Source organism: Zosterops lateralis, assembly GCF_965231275.1.
Source record: "Zosterops lateralis genome assembly, chromosome: 1".
NCBI classification, from domain to species: Eukaryota; Metazoa; Chordata; class Aves; order Passeriformes; family Zosteropidae; genus Zosterops; species Zosterops lateralis.
Genome location: NC_139762.1, coordinates 23,669,360 through 23,686,786, shown reverse-complemented (window position 1 = coordinate 23,686,786; position 17,427 = coordinate 23,669,360). Strand labels below are relative to the sequence as shown.

Here is a 17,427-nt window from a genome sequence, read left to right as displayed (position 1 = left end):
GAACCCACTGAAGCAGAGATTGTGAAATCATTTTTCCACCCCCTCAAATAAACTGTGGTACTGACAACTGCTTTTTACTGTGCCTACTCCACAAGAACAGTTCTCATAAAAACTATTTCCCAAAACAGATAAAAACGCAATCTCCTAGAATGCCAGCTGAGAAGACTAGAAATCCTGAGGAATTACCAGCAAGTCTCACTCTATTCTGCAAAATAATTAATGTTTTGTGGAATTGAGTGATGGTATCAGCATTTTTAACACTCAAAGGGTTTTTGTATTTTGCCCCTTAACAATGGGGAAAGACTCAGTCCTGAGTCACCATAATGCTGCTGAGCTGCAGCAGCCAGGAGCAGCACAACAGAAGTGAAGCACCAAGAACCACCACCATCCTTCCTGACTGCCACAGGTCCCTGGGATGTCCAAGTGACTTTCACAGGCAGCATATTCTCCAGATGACAGCACATCCTGCACAGCAGATGGGAGGGCAGGACGTTGACTTATCCTCCCTTTTCAGAAGGATTGGTTTGGGGTTTTGTGATGCTTTTAGAAATTATTTTGTTTCACTCAAAGCAGGAGTCCTATAAAATTAGGCAGCTAAAATGCACTATACACATTTTAAACCTGTTAAGGCATCTGAAATAGTCTGGTGATCAAAATTGAAAGGTAAAGTCTTTCATATTCTAGTAGCTACTGTTTTCAACAAAATTAATCAAAATAAAGCACATCTGTATGAGACTCTTTTATTAAAAATACATATCTTCTGTTTCACATAAAAACAACCAACACTTAACACAATTTAAAGAAGTTGGACAGGAACTACTTGAAAAAATACAGGTTCCTGTAATCCCAGAGCACCCAAACTTTACTGCACAAGCTACAGATTAAAATCTTTCTGTTCAAGACCCCAAGTGCTTGTCCTGCACACAGCAGTGCCCAGGAAGGTGCAGCTGGTCAGAGGCTGCCAACTGCTCCCCAGAGGCTGTTCCCTGACAGACACATCTGCAGGATACAAGTGTTCTCTCCCAATCCAGGGAGGCTTGTCACTCCCCAGCCCTGGTGCTGGGCATGATGGCAACCTTAGCAAAAAAAAAAAAAAAAAAAAAATGTTGGAGTGGCACTCGGCTTAAATATCACAGGTTGGCCATGTCTTTCTTTAACAAAGGAAATACAGCACAAGCACTTCCAGGTAATTTCACTCAGGATCCAGCAGAAACATATTAACAGCATTGATGAAAGAAAGCCAGACGTGCTTTGGTGACAGAACATGATCCAAAAGTCTTCTTGCTAACTACAACCTACTCTGGAATCCATTATCTTCTGGAGCCCCACTTTTCGTAACTCATTCATCTTTGACTTTTGGAAAGACACAATTTTCAAAGCAACGAGTTATCAGCTTAGGCAGCAGCAAATACTAATTACAAGTTCTGTGCATAAAAATCAAAGTCAGAATACAAAAGAGCTGTCAGAGGCATCTGCTATTAAAGTGCACAGAAAACAACAGTGGCTAAACTTATATTCTGGTAGAAAGCAACAGTTTGCCAGGCTGTCATTCTTGTTCTGGAGAAGCTGAAAATTCAGCTCCTTTTTAAGTCACTAAGAGACATATTCATCAGCTCTTAAAAATGATCAGAATGCTTGGCAAATTCAAGCTCAAAGAGCGTATCAGACGCTGACTGTAACATTTACTGGCCAACTCATAACTGAAGCAAGGCACAAAGAAGAAAAGACACTGAAGTGATGCAGAAGCAAGACGACATTAAATCACAAACCAGTGGCCCCTTTGCTTTGACCTTACAAGGCATTAAAGGATATGGGCAGCTAAACCAGCATCAGTTGGACAACCGGACTAACAATAAAGCAAAGTTCAGTTTTGAAGAAAAAAAACCATTGGCTTGCATGTCATTACACGTGTTCTAAGCCCATGCAAGTCATGATCTGATTAAAAAACGATACTTTATCCTCTCATACCTTGTAAACCTAAAAGAGTATTAAACTCATGTTTGAGCCTTTAGAGGCATATCTCCTTCCATATTCTTTATTGTCTACAGTGTTAATTCCTTAAGACTGCTGTTTAATCAAGCTCTGTCTTAAAGGCCTGTCATTTTACTGACTATGCTGGGAATTATGATAGAGATCAGCTTCCTCTCTCAGTTCACTGAAGTCTGAGATCTGTCAGCTAAAACACAATCCTTCTTAACATACTACTATTTCACAGATTTTAACAGAACAAGATTTGCCCAGTACAGTACTTGTTTCTATTTCTAACACCTGGAGGAGGAAACAAAATGGTTTTCAGGACCTTGGATTAATTTTCAGAACTGGAATTAAAGAACTTGATTTGATTTTTTTAGAAAAACAAATTTATTCTGGGATTAATGAAATGCAAATACCTAAGCTCCAGAATGCCACCAATCAAAACAACTTTCCTTACTGGGATGACATCTTAAACACAAGATCTCAATTTACCAAAACCTGAGAGAATCAAATGCTTGTCTTAATTATAGCACTTTTCAACTCACTGTCATCAAAATTTCAAGTAATGTCAAAGGCCATATTGAAGAGCTTTGATCCTTAGGCTTCACCTGCTGCTCTGCATTTTAGAAGGCAAAAAGTGATATAAAGACATCCCAGGCTGGGAATTTACAATCCTTCCTCATCCTTGTCTAGCTACAACGTGAAGCTCACAAGTTACTCAAAATCTCATTTATGGAAAATAGGAATAGGAAACTTTCTGCATTTATGAGGTGACAGCAGGGGAAATAACTGAATTTTAATATAGCTGAATTTGAAAGGTGTTAAAAGAACAAGGCTGAAAAGGTTAAGTCTTAATCAGTAATGAAATAAGCTACAGTATGAAAAGTCCATCAACCATAAAGATCAACTCTGAAAAAAAGCAGAAGCTCATTGTTCCTTGTATATACACTTTTAAAAAGCATCTAGATTAAAAAATCTCTCCCTAGGGTTATAATTCCCTTTTCAGAGAGATGTTGTGTATATATAGCTTGTATACAGTGTTTCAAAAGAATCTTTCATAGTCTTCAGAATTCTTTATGATTTTCCCAACCCTTTTTGCAGTGAATGACATTTCTCTCCAGAACTGAACACTTTATATCCTACTTGAAACTCAATTTTTAAGAAGGCCTTAAAATAAAACATTCAAGATTCTAATCACAATTTTTAAATACTAGTGTTTTTGTTTTAATCACAAAATAGATCTAGTGAATTTGCTAACTTAGTAAAAAACAGACTAGAAATAAAATTCACAAAAGATTTCTAGCCTCCAGTAATTCACAAAATGCTATTACAGCACAGAACAACATTCTTAGTTTTAAATCCATTTTATTCCTTCTGATAGCTACTTTGAAAATAAAGGGTAATTTGGCACTAATTCTGTTTCAGTAATTCCTAAGCAGGTATCTGTTTGTGTGTACAATGAAAAACAAAGAACAGTGCACAGAACTGAATTAGTTTGCCAAACACCCTTTTCAGACATCACATATTATAATATGTGGGTCTGGATGAAGAAAAAACTCAGTGAGTCCCCTACACCCAGTTCCATTGCCTGCATCTGGACAATACACAGGTGCAAGGATCTCACAATGAGATCAGAATCTAGGAATAGCTTATTAAATTTCAAAGAGGTTCAAACCTACTTTAACATCAGTCAGCAAAAGGATGGATGCATATAACTGTTAGTGTACTGTTCCAACATTAGCAGCGACTTTGACTGTAGTGAGCTCAGAGTCAAAAAAAAGCAAAGAAGGAAAAAATGAAAAGGAAAGGTGGCCCGGAAGTAACAAACAGACCAGAACAGCAACAGACTTGCTGAACTTGGGCCTCCATGGCTTTGTGCCCTGGGAAACTTAACCTTGCAAAGGATTATGCTCAGTGCAGGGCAGCACAGAGAATCAAGCCTGCAATTTTCATGGCTTGAACGAGCACAAGAACTTGGCTTCCAAGGCTTTGTCTCCTTAAGATGAATGTGACACAACAGGAATGTCAATTTCCACGGCAGAGAGGCGAGAACGTGCGGAGTAGGGCTGAGAGGCATAGCTGTGCATGCTGGGGGCGTGGGAATACAGGGGCTGCCAGAAAGGAGAAGGGAGGCTTTTGCATGCACAGTACCACAGGAACAGCAGGATGGAAGTGAAAAACAGACCGCCAGCACTGGCAATGGCAATAAATACAGAAATGTCAAAGCTGAAGACGGGCTCGTATTTTCTGTTCAGATAATTGTTATAAAAAATGACCCAGATGGACGGAGTGAGACAAATGGCACAGGCAAGCAGGAACAAGAGGCCGGCCACGAGGTGGCAGCCCGCACTGTTTACCAGGCACTTGGCCAGTTTGACGTTTGGCACACTGGATACAAAGGCTGTGTTACACATGCCAATCATGCAGAGGAAGAGAGCTGAGACAGCAGTAAACATACTCAGAGGAAGGGCAAACTGAAGCACACGCAGATCCAGCTGATCCACAGCCGTGTACCACTGCGGGTCATAGATCACACAGTCCCTGCTCCCATCAAAGCGCGCGCACTTAATCCAGAGTCCAGTGTAAACCGTCACGTTCCTCTCATTCTTGTTGTATGTGTACAGTCTCATCTGCCTCCAGTTGGGAAGCAGAACTGCTGCAAGGAGCCCAGCTACTGAGGCTGTTCCACTGAGGAAGGCCAGTACAGTCGCTGCATGAACATCCCGGCAGCCCATGTTTGCCCACAGAAGTTGTTTCCTGCAATTAAAAAGAAAAATATAAAAGAAAACCATGGACACAGGACTAACTACAGTTGATATGTGCCAGGTTAATAAACTTAGATGACAGCTGGTAGGCACTAACTTGTGGCACCTTCTTTGTCTGACACACTTAAGACAGTGGTAACAGCACCACATTCACGCTTTAATAAAACGTCAGGTTATTTCACAGACTGTTATGACTTCTCAGCTGACAGACTGCGAAAGTGGCTGTGCTCAGGATGAAAAGAAGCACATTTGAATGTGAGTCTACATAGCCATGATTTAAGCACGATTTAAGTTCACCTGTCCTTAACTGGCAGCTCCGTGTCTTTCATCCAGATACAGTATCAGTCTGCATGCCCAGACCTACCATGCTGCTGCACGAGTAAAAGGGAGTTGCTTAAAATGTACATCATTAGACTGGCAAGGAATGCATATGCAGGCAGTTCTACACATCTTATATAGGCCAAACTGTTGACAAGAGCTGCGAGATAGTGGCGGAGGCTCTGCTGAGTAATTTACTATGAATTTTTCAACAGCAGCTAACAGTTCTGTCACACTACTCCTGCCTTTCAGAATCAACTGTCCAAGCACACAAACAATTACAGAAAGCAGATAGCTTTTCAGCTTTCACATTTTCCACTTCAGAGCAAGTGTTAGTACTGCTTCCTTTTCAATATAACCACCGTCTGCATATCTACTATAGCGTCTTGCCTGCAGAGATGCCGAGAAACAGTCCGAATGACAGGTCTTTACAAACAAAAACTAATAAAAAAAAGACTCAATTCAAGTTATCCCTTCTCTGCATGCCCAAGATATTTAAAAAAAGCCTAATACATAATAGGCACTGAGCATTTACCCCAGAGTGTACTTGAAGCTAAACACTAAGAATGATAGTACCTAAAAAACAAACAGATACATTGCAAATTCTCACTGAGCGCCGTTCAGTTATAAACTTCTCCTGAAATTTCTTCCAAATTATTACACTGCATTGTGCATATGTGTCAAATGTCCAAAGTCATAAACCAATTCCTTAAGTGCCAGAACTTCTACTTAATGCAAATACAATTAACTGAGTATCTGTATCAGAGGAAAATTCATGGTTGCAAACAAAATGGTTGCAAACAAATGGTTGCAAAATATCATGGTTGCAAACAAAAAGGCAGCTGGATCTGATCCCTCACTCTCCTTTTATACCTGCAAACATCCAATGACCAGGGAGTTCTGGAGCTCCAGTTTTCAGATAAGGAATTCCCATGTATACTGGAAACACACTAAAAGCATTATCAAGCCAGACAGCTAGCCAGCATTCTAATGATTTATAGATAAATAAATGAAGTTCAATTTGTTTCCTAAGAAACCATTAGGCTATTATTTTATCCCATCTAACCCTGAGGAATTGCACTGGAATATGGGCACTATTCAAGTGCTGATCACAGTCTTCTAAAGAAGCACTTTGGAAAGAAGTAATGACAACCACATTTATGCTAAAAACTACCTTATTTGTCAAAAAGAAGCACTGTACTGTTGCTAAGGACAGCTGAGTATGGGCAAGTTTCTTTTCCCATGGCAGTCAACTTTTCAGATAGCAGGTCACTAACAGGATAGCCCCAGAGTAGGGGGACCAGAGGAGTATTTCCATCAGGATTATTTTAATATGATGCTTAACCCTAGCTTTGGTAAGGTCAAAACAATCAACTTGCAAGAAAATCGAACAATAGTAAATGAACTTGAGGAGTAAATCATAATAGCATCGAATTTTGTTCTCCTCAAGCTCAAGCTCGATGCTTTGCTCTTCCATAAAGAACTTGCCTTTACCTGGATAAAACTTCCATGCAGACAGGGCATACTCCAAGACAGAGCTATATGTGAACCAGCTGGAATAAATACATGACTGACCATTTTCTAAAGCCTGCTGTTTCTGAAAATTCATTTGCAGTAGTAGATTACTGCAAATAGGCAAGTTACCCACCATCCCTTCCACCAGGGGAGGCCCATCCCATCTTGCAAATACTGCTGCCTTTATGACTGTAATTACAGCTTCAGCTCCCCAGGGAAGACCTTAACAAAACAGGTGTTGTCTTAGTTGGATGCTTAAGTGTACTCACCAGCAGTGTCCTCAAATCCAGAGAAACTTTAGCAACTTCTCTAAGTAGAAAAAAAAGGTGCTACTGGATCTAAGAAACAGAACAAAGAAAGAGTCAACATCACATTTGTTTCATGCAATTTCAGCAACAGCATTAACACTGCAATTTAGGAGTTACGAATGTCAGCTATGTCTGCATTAGGTCAACTCCATCACGTTCTACAATTTCCTCTTATTTAAAAAACAAAACTCAAACTACTCTTTTTAAAAAAATTTTCTTCAATTTTTTTCCCAGAGCTTGTTCTCTATCTATTCATCTCAAAAGATAAGGGTGGAAAAAAAATGCTGTTTTTATGGGTGTTTCAAGACCCAGAGTTTGCATCCTGAATTTTACGTTTTGAGCAAAAAACCTGTAAGAAGTCACACAGAATGATTACTGCAGATGTTAGGTTCAACAGTGAGGAAAGGGTGCAATGATTATTCAATGTTAGCAAACAAAGCACAAGCTTTAAATTGTTTATGTATCTTGTGGGTCTCTATTCCTTCCTGCCTTCTACACGAAGGTTTCAAGGAAATTGGAGAAAACCAGGAAACACTGGAAATGCCTTTTTAATGGCTGTCCAGCTCTTCCAGGGGAAAAGATCCTCTTGTGGGTTTTCTACACCCACATCTAAGTCCCAAGATCAAATCTGCAGGTCATAATAGATAAATCACCTTACTACTGGACAGTATCAGAGCTCCATGTATGCCAGTATGTAACTGTTAAAAGTTACAACCTAAAGTTGTTGGGTTTGTTGGGCTAACATGTGCAAAGACACAGAGTTTATTCCAAACTACCCATATCAAACCCTGAAATATTATAAAATTCATATATGAATAGGCTCCATCACCTTAAAAAATCAAAGTAATTCTTCTATCAAACTATCTGGGCAAGAAAGAGACTTTACAACAGTCATGAACCCTGATTTTTTCGCCAAATGAGAAAGAGGGCTTCAGTTGTGGAAATTCATTATTATGAATGCTATTACATATAAGACACAGAAATGCAGATGCACAGCTTGGAGCAGCAGCTTTTGTTCACTAACATTATTGAAGGATTTTCAAGCTTTCTGTGCACTTTGCAGCTGAAGCCAACATAAACACACAGACCTCCCTCTGCAGGGTCACACCCATGAACAACCACAACAACATAATTAAGTAGAAAATAGTACAGGCAAACAAAGCTGCCAAACGAAGCTGTGCCCAGCCCAGGAGTCCCTCCCATTAAATGATGAAACCTGTGTTGTAATAAACAGATCCAGAGCAGCTATGGAATATTCCCCAACACCCAACTCATTTCTGCAGCCATGGAGTTTCTTTTGGTTTTCTCTTCCTCTCCTTAGTCCATCTGATTTTATTGTCAGTCCCTCGTGGTGTTGAACAACTAGGCACCTCAGCCACTTCTCAAGTAGCTGTCCAAGGGAAGAAGGCACACTGGCCAGATATAACCCTGCCTTGCCTTAGACTCTTGGCTTCAGCTTCTTCCATCCCAAGGATTTTAAAGCTGTACTGTGCAAAGGGCTGATGTTATATGATCCACAGAAGTTACCAGTCCTAGCAGCACCCCTTTGTAGGGAGAGATTTCACCCCCTATTCTAAAGATCCATGTTGCTGCACAAAGCAATGTTGGCTGAATCTAGATAAAAACTGGTAAATCATTAAAAGCCCACAAGATGGAAAAAAAAAAAAAACAAAAACAAAACCAAAAAACAAACAAACAAAAAACAAAACAAAACAAAAAAAGAATAATATTTACTAATTCAAAAATTAGTAAATCCAGTTCTGTTCCCTTGCATGGCCTTGAGAAGACCACGGTCTGGGAGGCATCACTGTTTTGTAAAACCCTGCAGGAGAGAAGTCACAATACAATTTATCAACACAATTCATAAATAAACGGTTGTATATCCAGAACAGCAGGAGCAGTTTAAATTTTTTAATGAGTTTTGGGTAACTGACCACCTGAAACTGGAGGCCTAAAGCTTGTCAGTTTCGAGGGACTGGTTCAGAACCAGTGCCAGCACTCTTTTTTTTTTAAATCCTGGGAATCAATCATGCAGTTCCACGTTCCACAAAACTCCTTTTAAAATTAAATATAGATGTACCGGCTTAGAATTAACCATCCTAGCTAACAGATTACGACTTCCAAGAAAAACTTGGAGTACGGGTAATTATTTTACCGACCGAATCGGAAAGAGCAGCTGACGCACGGAGAGAACACACGGCGTCCCCCCGGGGAGCACCGCCGTCCCCCGCCCGTACCAGCGCTCCGAGCCTGCCGCCCCGCGATCCCGGCCTGGCGGAGGAACCGGGAGGCCGGCGGGCCCGGGCTCACCTTGCCGCCGCGCAGAGGAGGCGCCATGGCCGCCGCTCCGGCCGCGGAGCCGCCGCGCTGGGGGGAGGCCGCGGCCGCGCGGGGCCTTGTGGGGCGGGGCCGCGCCGGCGCAGTGCGGGCCGGGCAGGGCAGGGCCGGCGCACCGTAACCCCGCCGGGCCCGCGGCTCTGCGCTCACAGGCACATCGCCCGCCAGGGGCTCTCCGCTCACAGGCACACCGCCCGCCCGCCCGCGGCTCTCCGCTCACAGGCACACCGCCCGCCCGCCCGCGGCTCTCCGCTCACAGGCACACCGGCCCGCCCGCCCGGGGCTCTCCGCTCACAGGCACACCGGCCCGCCCGCCCGGGGCTCTCCGCTCACAGCCGCGCCCGCCCGCCCGGGGCTCTCCGCTTACAGGCACACCGCCCGCCCGCCCGCCCGGGGCTCTCCGCTCACAGCCGCGCCCGCCCGCCCGCCCGGGGCTCTCCGCTTACAGGCACACCCCGCCCGGGGCTCTCCGCTCACAGGCACACCGGCCCGCCCGCCCGGGGCTCTCCGCTCACAGCCGCGCCCGCCCGCCCGGGGCTCTCCGCTTACAGGCACACCGCCCGCCCGCCCGGGGCTCTCCGCTCACAGCCGCGCCCGCCCGCCCGCCCGGGGCTCTCCGCTTACAGGCACACCCCGCCCGGGGCTCTCCGCTCACAGGCACACCGCCCGCCCGCCCGGGGCTCTCCGCTCACAGGCACACCCGCCCGCCCGGGGCTCTGCCCTCACAGCCGCGGCCGGGAGCTCCGCCAGCCCCGGCCGAGAACGCCGATGCGCTAAAACTCGCCCCTCCGATAAGCCAGCTGACCGCAGGCCGGAGGAACCCGACAAGGCAGGCGGCAATGCCCCCGGCGGAGAGCTCCAGTCAGGCCATGCTGCCTCTCAGTCCAAACACACCCCCACTTCTCCCTTTGTGAGTGAGGTTAAGACCGGTGTTCACAAAGTCTGGAAAAAACAAAATGGTATTTTCAGCTGTGAAATAGCCTGCAGAAAAGGAGGCTCAGGGATGATGTTACTCTACAACCCCCTGAAAGGAGGCCGTAGCCAGGCGGGGGTTGGTCTCCTCTCTCCCAGGCAACGGGATGAGAGGACATGGCCTCAGTCTGTGCTAGGGAAATTCAGACTGGACGTTATGGAGGATTTCTTCACGGAAAGGGTAATGGGCTGCCCAGGGAGGTGGAGGGTAAAGGTGTTCAAGAAAACAATGGACGTGGCACTGAAGGCCATGGTCTAGTTGATAAGGGTGGTGTTCGATCATTGGTGGGACTCAATCTTAGAAGTCTTTCCCAACCTAATTGATTCTGCAATTCTGTCAGAATATCAAAAATTATTGACAGCCTATTCTTAACATTAGTGAAAGCATATTAGCCCCAAACACAGTAAAATTAGAGGAAAATCACAGTAAGAGCCAATACCATTGATAAAATAAATGCATCATGAGAAACCATACCTTTCTTCCCAGCGACTGCTTTAACAAAATTTAAAGCAGGGTATGATACAAATATTACAAAACAAAACTAGACCAAACTCTTTGATGTATTGAATCTTATTTTGCTTTACAATCAATTTAATTGCTTTGAAGTAGAAAACACCCTAATAAAGGACTTCTAACTTTTTCAAAGTAAAAATATAAGTGTGTCTTCTTGTAATACAAAACCTAGAACACTAAATATTTCCAAAAATGTATAGCTCTGTTGAGTAGAAGCCATTTTCTTCACCAAAATGTAACATAAACCCACCTCCATAAAAGGAGGGAATCACAAATTAAACACGGGAATTTGGAATCAGAGTTTCTACAACTAAGATTACTACAGTAGGCACCAGCAGGTGTCAAAAAAACCTCCAACATTATGAATCAGTCTTGCTTTTTGTGCTCGTACAAGTCACTTCCTTGCAGCCATTTATATGTGTTTTCCTTTAAATCCTTAAAATCAACAAAACCCCTACAATCCAATGCCTGTCACAGTAGCAGAACTGGTTCACCTTAGAAGCCCCAGACCCTGGAAAATCCTCCATCAGAAACTTCCCTTGGTTCTTCTGGTGCCCACAGGACCTGGACAGTTGTTGAACTTGCTCCTTTGTGCAAGTTATATTCCCTCCATTCCTCTCACTTGGTAAAAAATATTCCAGGGATCATCAGTTGTTAAGCAACTTAAGTTTGAGTTGCATGTACTTTGGTCTTTACATTGTTGAGCATCGTACCCAACATAAATAAAAAAAAAACTTGCTCCTTTCCCCACTGTGCCCTACCCAAGTGCCTAAACAAATGGAGGGAAGCAGGCAGTGATGGAAGTGGGAACAATTAAATGGAAAGTCTGCACAACAAAGGCTTCATGGGCATAGTTAAAATATTAAAATGTGCTGTCTCCATTCAGGAATGCCAGCCTCTATTCACTTGTTCTTTGGGAGTTTGTAAAAGCAGGAGTTTCCTTTTCCGATATTCTTCATTCACCTGCTCTGCTTGCTCATCTATGGATTTTCTTAGACATGCTTTGAGTTCCTCAATTCCTTCTCCAGTATGTGTAGATATAGGAATCACCTCTCTGAATTCAAGAGTATTTGCCGGAATCATTTCTTCCTCTAGTAAGTGTAAGAAGTCTGAAAAATTGTATTGAAAGAGTTAGTACAATCCCCAAATACTGTATTTGCCCATAAAATCCTACTAAAGATAGAAAATAAACTTTAATAAATTACAGTTCTAAAAATAACTGCAATTAATATACATATTATCTGCTTAATTAGTCTTTTAAAATACAGCTAAAATCTCAGAAGGCAAGCACTAAAATAGCAGTTATACCATTCTTCATGCTGCCATGAGAAGGTTCTATACACTTCCAATGAGTACAAAGAAATCCCAAATTGCAGACTATAGTTTTAAGCCTTTCTGGTTTCTACACACTCCAGGAAAGAGAAAGGAATTCACCCCAATTGCAAGATTGAAGTAAACCTACATAGAGCTGTCCAGAATGTTCATGTGTTTAGGCCCAAGTCACACAACAAATGGTATATATGTCAGTGCCTGTGAGGGGACCTTCTATGCAGGTTACTCTTATTCCAGACACCTAAACTGGAAACTTGATCTCCTATATCATGGTTGGGAAAGATCATCTGGGATATCCCTATTTTATTACAATCCTTTCCCAACAATTAAGCCATCATACATGCCTATCAACAGAGCTCTAAATGCAGGAAGTGATTTTAAACATATGTTCAAATAATACATGTAATAGGTGACTTCAGTTTCAAACAACTCTCTGCCAGGGCAGAGTTATCCATATGAAATCTTACTACTGCTTTTGATGAAAGTTATTGTTGGAATTTCATTTACCCTGAGGATTCTCCAGTTGTGTCATAAGTTTATCCAAGTTATCCTTTGCACAAGGCAAATCCATTTTATTAATGGCAAGAAGTGCAGGTTTTGTTACGAGTTCTTCTTTGTACAGCTCCAGTTCCTTAAAAGAAAAGTAAATTTCCCTTAGTAAGTATTTGTAGTTTAACAAGTGCTACTTCAATTTTACATCTCCTCAGCATTTGTTTAATTGTCTAAATAGCTTTTTTTGCTCAAGCAGCTGTGAGTTGACTCAGGTGCTCTCCTCAAGGCTGATATATTGAAGCACAGAAGAAAATAATGCTCAGTGATTCAGTCACACTTTGCTCAAAGATTTCAGGTAAACAGGCTAGCTCATTCTGAAAAGCCTCTTACAAAATGAATGAGAGTCTTGGTTTTTGTTTATTCTGACATCCATGAACATAAAATCAATTTCAGAAAAACTTCACACCTATAAAACGTAAAAAAATCATTTGGAGAGTGGTATAATTCTTAAACATTTTCATATTAGAAAATCACAACCTGAATAAACTAAAAATAAACAGCAATACCTGAAATTTAGGAGATTCATCAACTTAAATCACACAGATATAAATTTAAAATTACATAATATGTGTTATTTTAATCAGAAGTGCAGTTAAGAGATGGAAACAGTGAATATCTGCAAAGCTGGGGCCTGATGTCTTACCTGTGTTAGTCTATGCAGTAAGGGCATCAAGGCAGGGCTTTAACTATAACCACATATTTCTACTTCTTAAAATACTACTGGATTGGGGAACTAAAAATGATGTGTCTTTTTACCTTTACTTTACTGTAAGAAATATCCCACATGCTGCATAGATTAATCAATTCTATTAATAATTATGTGGTACCCAACATAAACTAGAGCAGTTTAATCTGGACAAGTAAAACCAAAGACTTCATCATTTCAGAGAATCTCTTTGTTAACTGGCCTTATTTTATAAATCCAGAAGATACACGAACATTTGAATGTTTCTCCATCAAAACTGAGCCATTTTCTTGACTCAACACATAACTATAAACTGTCACATAGGAAGATGAGAACTTACCTTTGTTAGAAGCAATATCGTTTCAAAGGCTGTTCTGAATTGAGTCTTGGTAGACAGCTGAAACCCAGAAATATCAACCTGAAAAAGTTACACAAAGACAAGCTTGGTGGTGTAAAATTATATTACATTATCAAGGTACTCTCCATCAACTACTTTGCCCTGGAATGTCCATGGCCATGTGTTCACTCCTGGGCAAATAACAGGGGGCAACTATACAGCAAAGAAACATCAGACACTGGAGGCACAAACTGGTTAATTCTGATAGTGTTTCTCAAAGGTCTGGTTTTTAAACTTCTTACGGGAATCTTACAGAAAAAAAAACCCACACACTTTTGTTACGCTTGGAACACTTCACTCTTCTAAATTAATTGGAAATTTTCAATGATAAATTCTATTTACGAATTTAATTTATCATTAGTCATTTGAGTGTTCCATTCTGTAAACAGAATTACAGCTATATTTATCATAATCATGCAAATTACAAATGATTTTCTAAATTCCAACTACATTGCAATTAAGATGTATTTTATTTACTGCACTTTGATTTCAATAAACTGTAAATTTTACTCAACTTACAACTAAGAGAAGCTGTTTGGTTCTCTCTACATGTTTGAGAAATCTGTGTCCCATTCCTTTGTTTGCATGTGCACCTTCAATCAGTCCTGGGAGATCAGCTACTGAAATCTAGGAAAACAGAAGTTTCAAACAAAATACTTCCAGTAAGCAAACCCAGGGACTTTAAACTATCAACAGTTATTATCATGTTATGTTAACAAAAGAATCCAGACAAAATAATGTGCATTGGCAGTTTCAATACATTTACAATCTATCATTAGAAGCGGATTAAAGAAAATGCTGCTATTACACAGACCTGGTGCTCCTCGTGTTCCCTGTCTATTTTTTATAGCTGTCTGCAAAGTACAAAATAGAGGGTAATAATACCTCAGCAGAGATCTTACAAAATTTAGCTATTACCTGAGGAAAAAAACAGACTCTGAAAGGTGAGCAGCTTAGGCTATCACATTTGTATAGAATTCCATTTGTCACTGGAAAAGAAAATAAAGTCTGTTCCTTGTGGCTACAGAGTATCATTACTCCAAATACAAACCCACTTAACACTGCTCTCCTGAGCATGAGAAGATACAAGAATTTGACTTCTGCTCTTCAGCTCAAATCAGACTTTGATTAATCAATCAGCTTCCAGCCAGAGCCCAGCAAAGACTGCCACAATGGACAGGGACGTTGTCATTCTCTCTGCTGCTTGACAGGGCTGTTGGACAGCTGAGGCAGACCAAAAAAAGAGCAGAATGATAATGAAACCCCCAAAATAGCTACTCAGTAAGTCACAGAAAGCTAAAACAGAGAGTGAAGTAAAGAAGAGCAAAGGTAGCGTCTCCAAATCTATCTAAAGCCCATTTAGACAGCAACTGGATTAAATTCAACAGTGCCTGAAGCCAGCATACCATAAAATTTCCAGTGTGCTACTTATTGCAGAAGGGGGCTCAGATCCTCTGGTAGAAAATGTAAGTGCTCCTGCTAGTTTTCATGATCTGGTTTTCATGAGACTGAAACCCCACCCTACTCAGATCCTCTACTTTTGTGTATTTTTTTCCAAGCAGTAATGACAGACAGCACCAGGAGCTTGCATGTGTTTTCTTTTTTATATTGTACTGAGGTAAAATGAGCAAATTGTTACATATCTCTTTAAAAATATCAGTGTTCTGTAGGAAAAAATGAGTCATCGTCCTTTGAGTGATATAGGAAAGACACCTCAATTATTGCTCTTAATTACATTGCTTATGTTGTTTCAGTTTCAGCAGTTGCAATATGGAGAGTACTTCCTCTTACTCCCACAAGTTCCCCGTGATCACAACCCCTAATTCCCTCAACTTTAGAAAACAGGTATCTTGTCCATACAGTTCCTATACAGCACTCAACACTGTGGTATAAAAACCATGAACTGTAGAAATGGCCAACAATAAGGATCACCGGTTAAGACAAGAAAAACTTTCAGAAAAGAAAGCCAGGAGTGCAAGTAGACCTTTTGCTGGAGAAAGATACACCAGTAGAAGCAAGAAATCCTCATTCATGGCACACAGATTTTGAAAGGGCTATGAAAAATCCTGTTTATTTGATTTCTAGGATAAACTACCTTAAACTAGCAGATAAAATGAATATTTTAAAAAAATATCCCTTAGTCATATTGCATCTCTACAGGGAACCAGACAAACTAGACTTACTTTCTTTAATACACAGTTTTGTTGAAGTTTGTTAAATGAAGGTTTCAAGCATCAGCTACTGAATCTCCCTAGCATTATCAGTTCTGAAAGCAGAAACAGTAGGCTTTTTGTCTTTTCATATCTGAATGTTATGTTTTTCTGGTCTACTCATCTGAAACCCTTTTATGCATTCGCCTTTTATCTTGAAAGTGATGAGTCCAGGGCTGCATGTATCATACACTTCAAAAATAAAGTAAAAGCACATCAAAGAAGATTCAAGCTTGAGGAATGAAAATGTTTGCTGCAACTTTTAAGTGAAGCTGTGGTCCAAAATCTATTAACCTCTCTAGTCTCATTTTGCACTGGTTTCCCACTCAGTGGATACTGTAGAAAGGATTCCATGCACCACACAATTATCTGACAACTTTTATCTGAAGAAGCTAGGTGGAACAGAGTTCACAAAAATTAAAGTGGTAGGGCCATAACTCAACCAGTCTTTCAGAACCACAGCCTACCACAAAAGGAACTGGACCCAAGTGCCTCACCTCTCAGGTAATGCACTATCCTGGCTGTTCAGGCAATCACTATCAGGTCATACTATTTCAGGTTTTAATAAAAAAAAAATCAACCCACCAAACAAAAAAAAAAAAAAAAAAACAAAAAAAAAAAAAAAAAAAACACCCCGAAAAACCCTATGCCCCAAAAACCAAACCAACAAAACCTCCACAAACACAAAAAGCCCTAAAAGAAAGTTAGAACAGCCAACCTGGAAAGTCATAACAAGAAGTTATGGTAACAGGGTTATAATCCCAAAACTGCCTGCCATTCACTAATGTAGATCTTCAGCTATTGGACAAATCTGCCACTATTTGAATTCTGAAAATTACTCAGTCCAGAGCTCTCTGTATAGGCAACTTGCAGAAAATTTGCTTCTTCTAAACAAAGATAACAGGCTGGTCTCTGAAACTGATTTTTTTCCCAAGTCCTAAACTTATAAGAGTATACTATGACACAGCAATCTCAATTCCATAAATAATTTCATACTTCTAAGATTGTAAACCAAGATTAGAACCACAGAAAGAAGGTAAGGGAAAATGAGAAGCCATTTATTAAAGTGACTTGAAATAAGCTCTACAGCATAATACTGTATTTGGCTATGAAACTCTCTTATTATTACTTCATAAAACAGTACTTTTCCCACAATTCCTGTAAATGCATTTGACATGTACACAGTATAGATACACATATGAAAATACCTACAAGTATGCATGAAAATACCTACGAGTTTTCTTTCTCTTTCTGAAATTCTGTTAAGCAACATAAATAGTCACTCCATATAACTTTAACAAACAGAGTGAAGTTTCATACCAACCTGCTTATAATCTGCATACATGATCTTTCCTAGTTCAGGCTGTATTGTTGTGACTGTGGCAAGGGGACAGGAAGAAAACAAAACTGGTTTTAACATTTAAGAAAATGTTAAACAAAACATGTAAATATTGTTAGGACTTTCTCAGTGTATTTAAATTAAACAAACGTGTAGTAGAAAAAAAAAAAAAAAGGCAAAATAAGACAGATTTAATAAGACAGAAAATT

The 17,427-nt window shown here is 40.8% G+C and overlaps 2 protein-coding genes across 2 annotated transcripts in view; both read right to left on the bottom strand.

Annotated features, from left to right (window-relative positions):
• Positions 1-1,088: 1,088 nt before the first annotated feature.
• Positions 1,089-9,959, bottom strand: CLDN12 (claudin 12). The gene is made up of 4 exons (XM_083870133.1): positions 9,848-9,959; positions 9,191-9,395; positions 6,842-6,910; positions 1,089-4,731 (listed from the first exon to the last, which is right to left on the bottom strand). Exon 4 carries the CDS (start codon positions 4,707-4,709, stop codon positions 3,972-3,974), a length of 738 nt encoding a protein of 245 aa, XP_083726259.1. The 5' UTR covers positions 4,710-4,731; positions 6,842-6,910; positions 9,191-9,395; positions 9,848-9,959; the 3' UTR covers positions 1,089-3,971.
• Positions 9,960-10,653: 694 nt separating this feature from the next.
• Positions 10,654-17,427, bottom strand: part of CFAP69 (cilia and flagella associated protein 69) — a 47,311-nt gene continuing 40,537 nt past the window's right edge. Inside the window, exons 22-26 of the mRNA XM_083880982.1 lie at positions 17,204-17,256; positions 14,189-14,296; positions 13,613-13,690; positions 12,543-12,666; positions 10,654-11,812 (exon numbers count right to left, since the gene is read on the bottom strand). Coding sequence (XP_083737108.1) covers positions 11,586-11,812; positions 12,543-12,666; positions 13,613-13,690; positions 14,189-14,296; positions 17,204-17,256 — 590 coding nt within the window. The 3' untranslated portion in view covers positions 10,654-11,585. The remainder of the gene's footprint in view (positions 11,813-12,542; positions 12,667-13,612; positions 13,691-14,188; positions 14,297-17,203; positions 17,257-17,427) is intronic.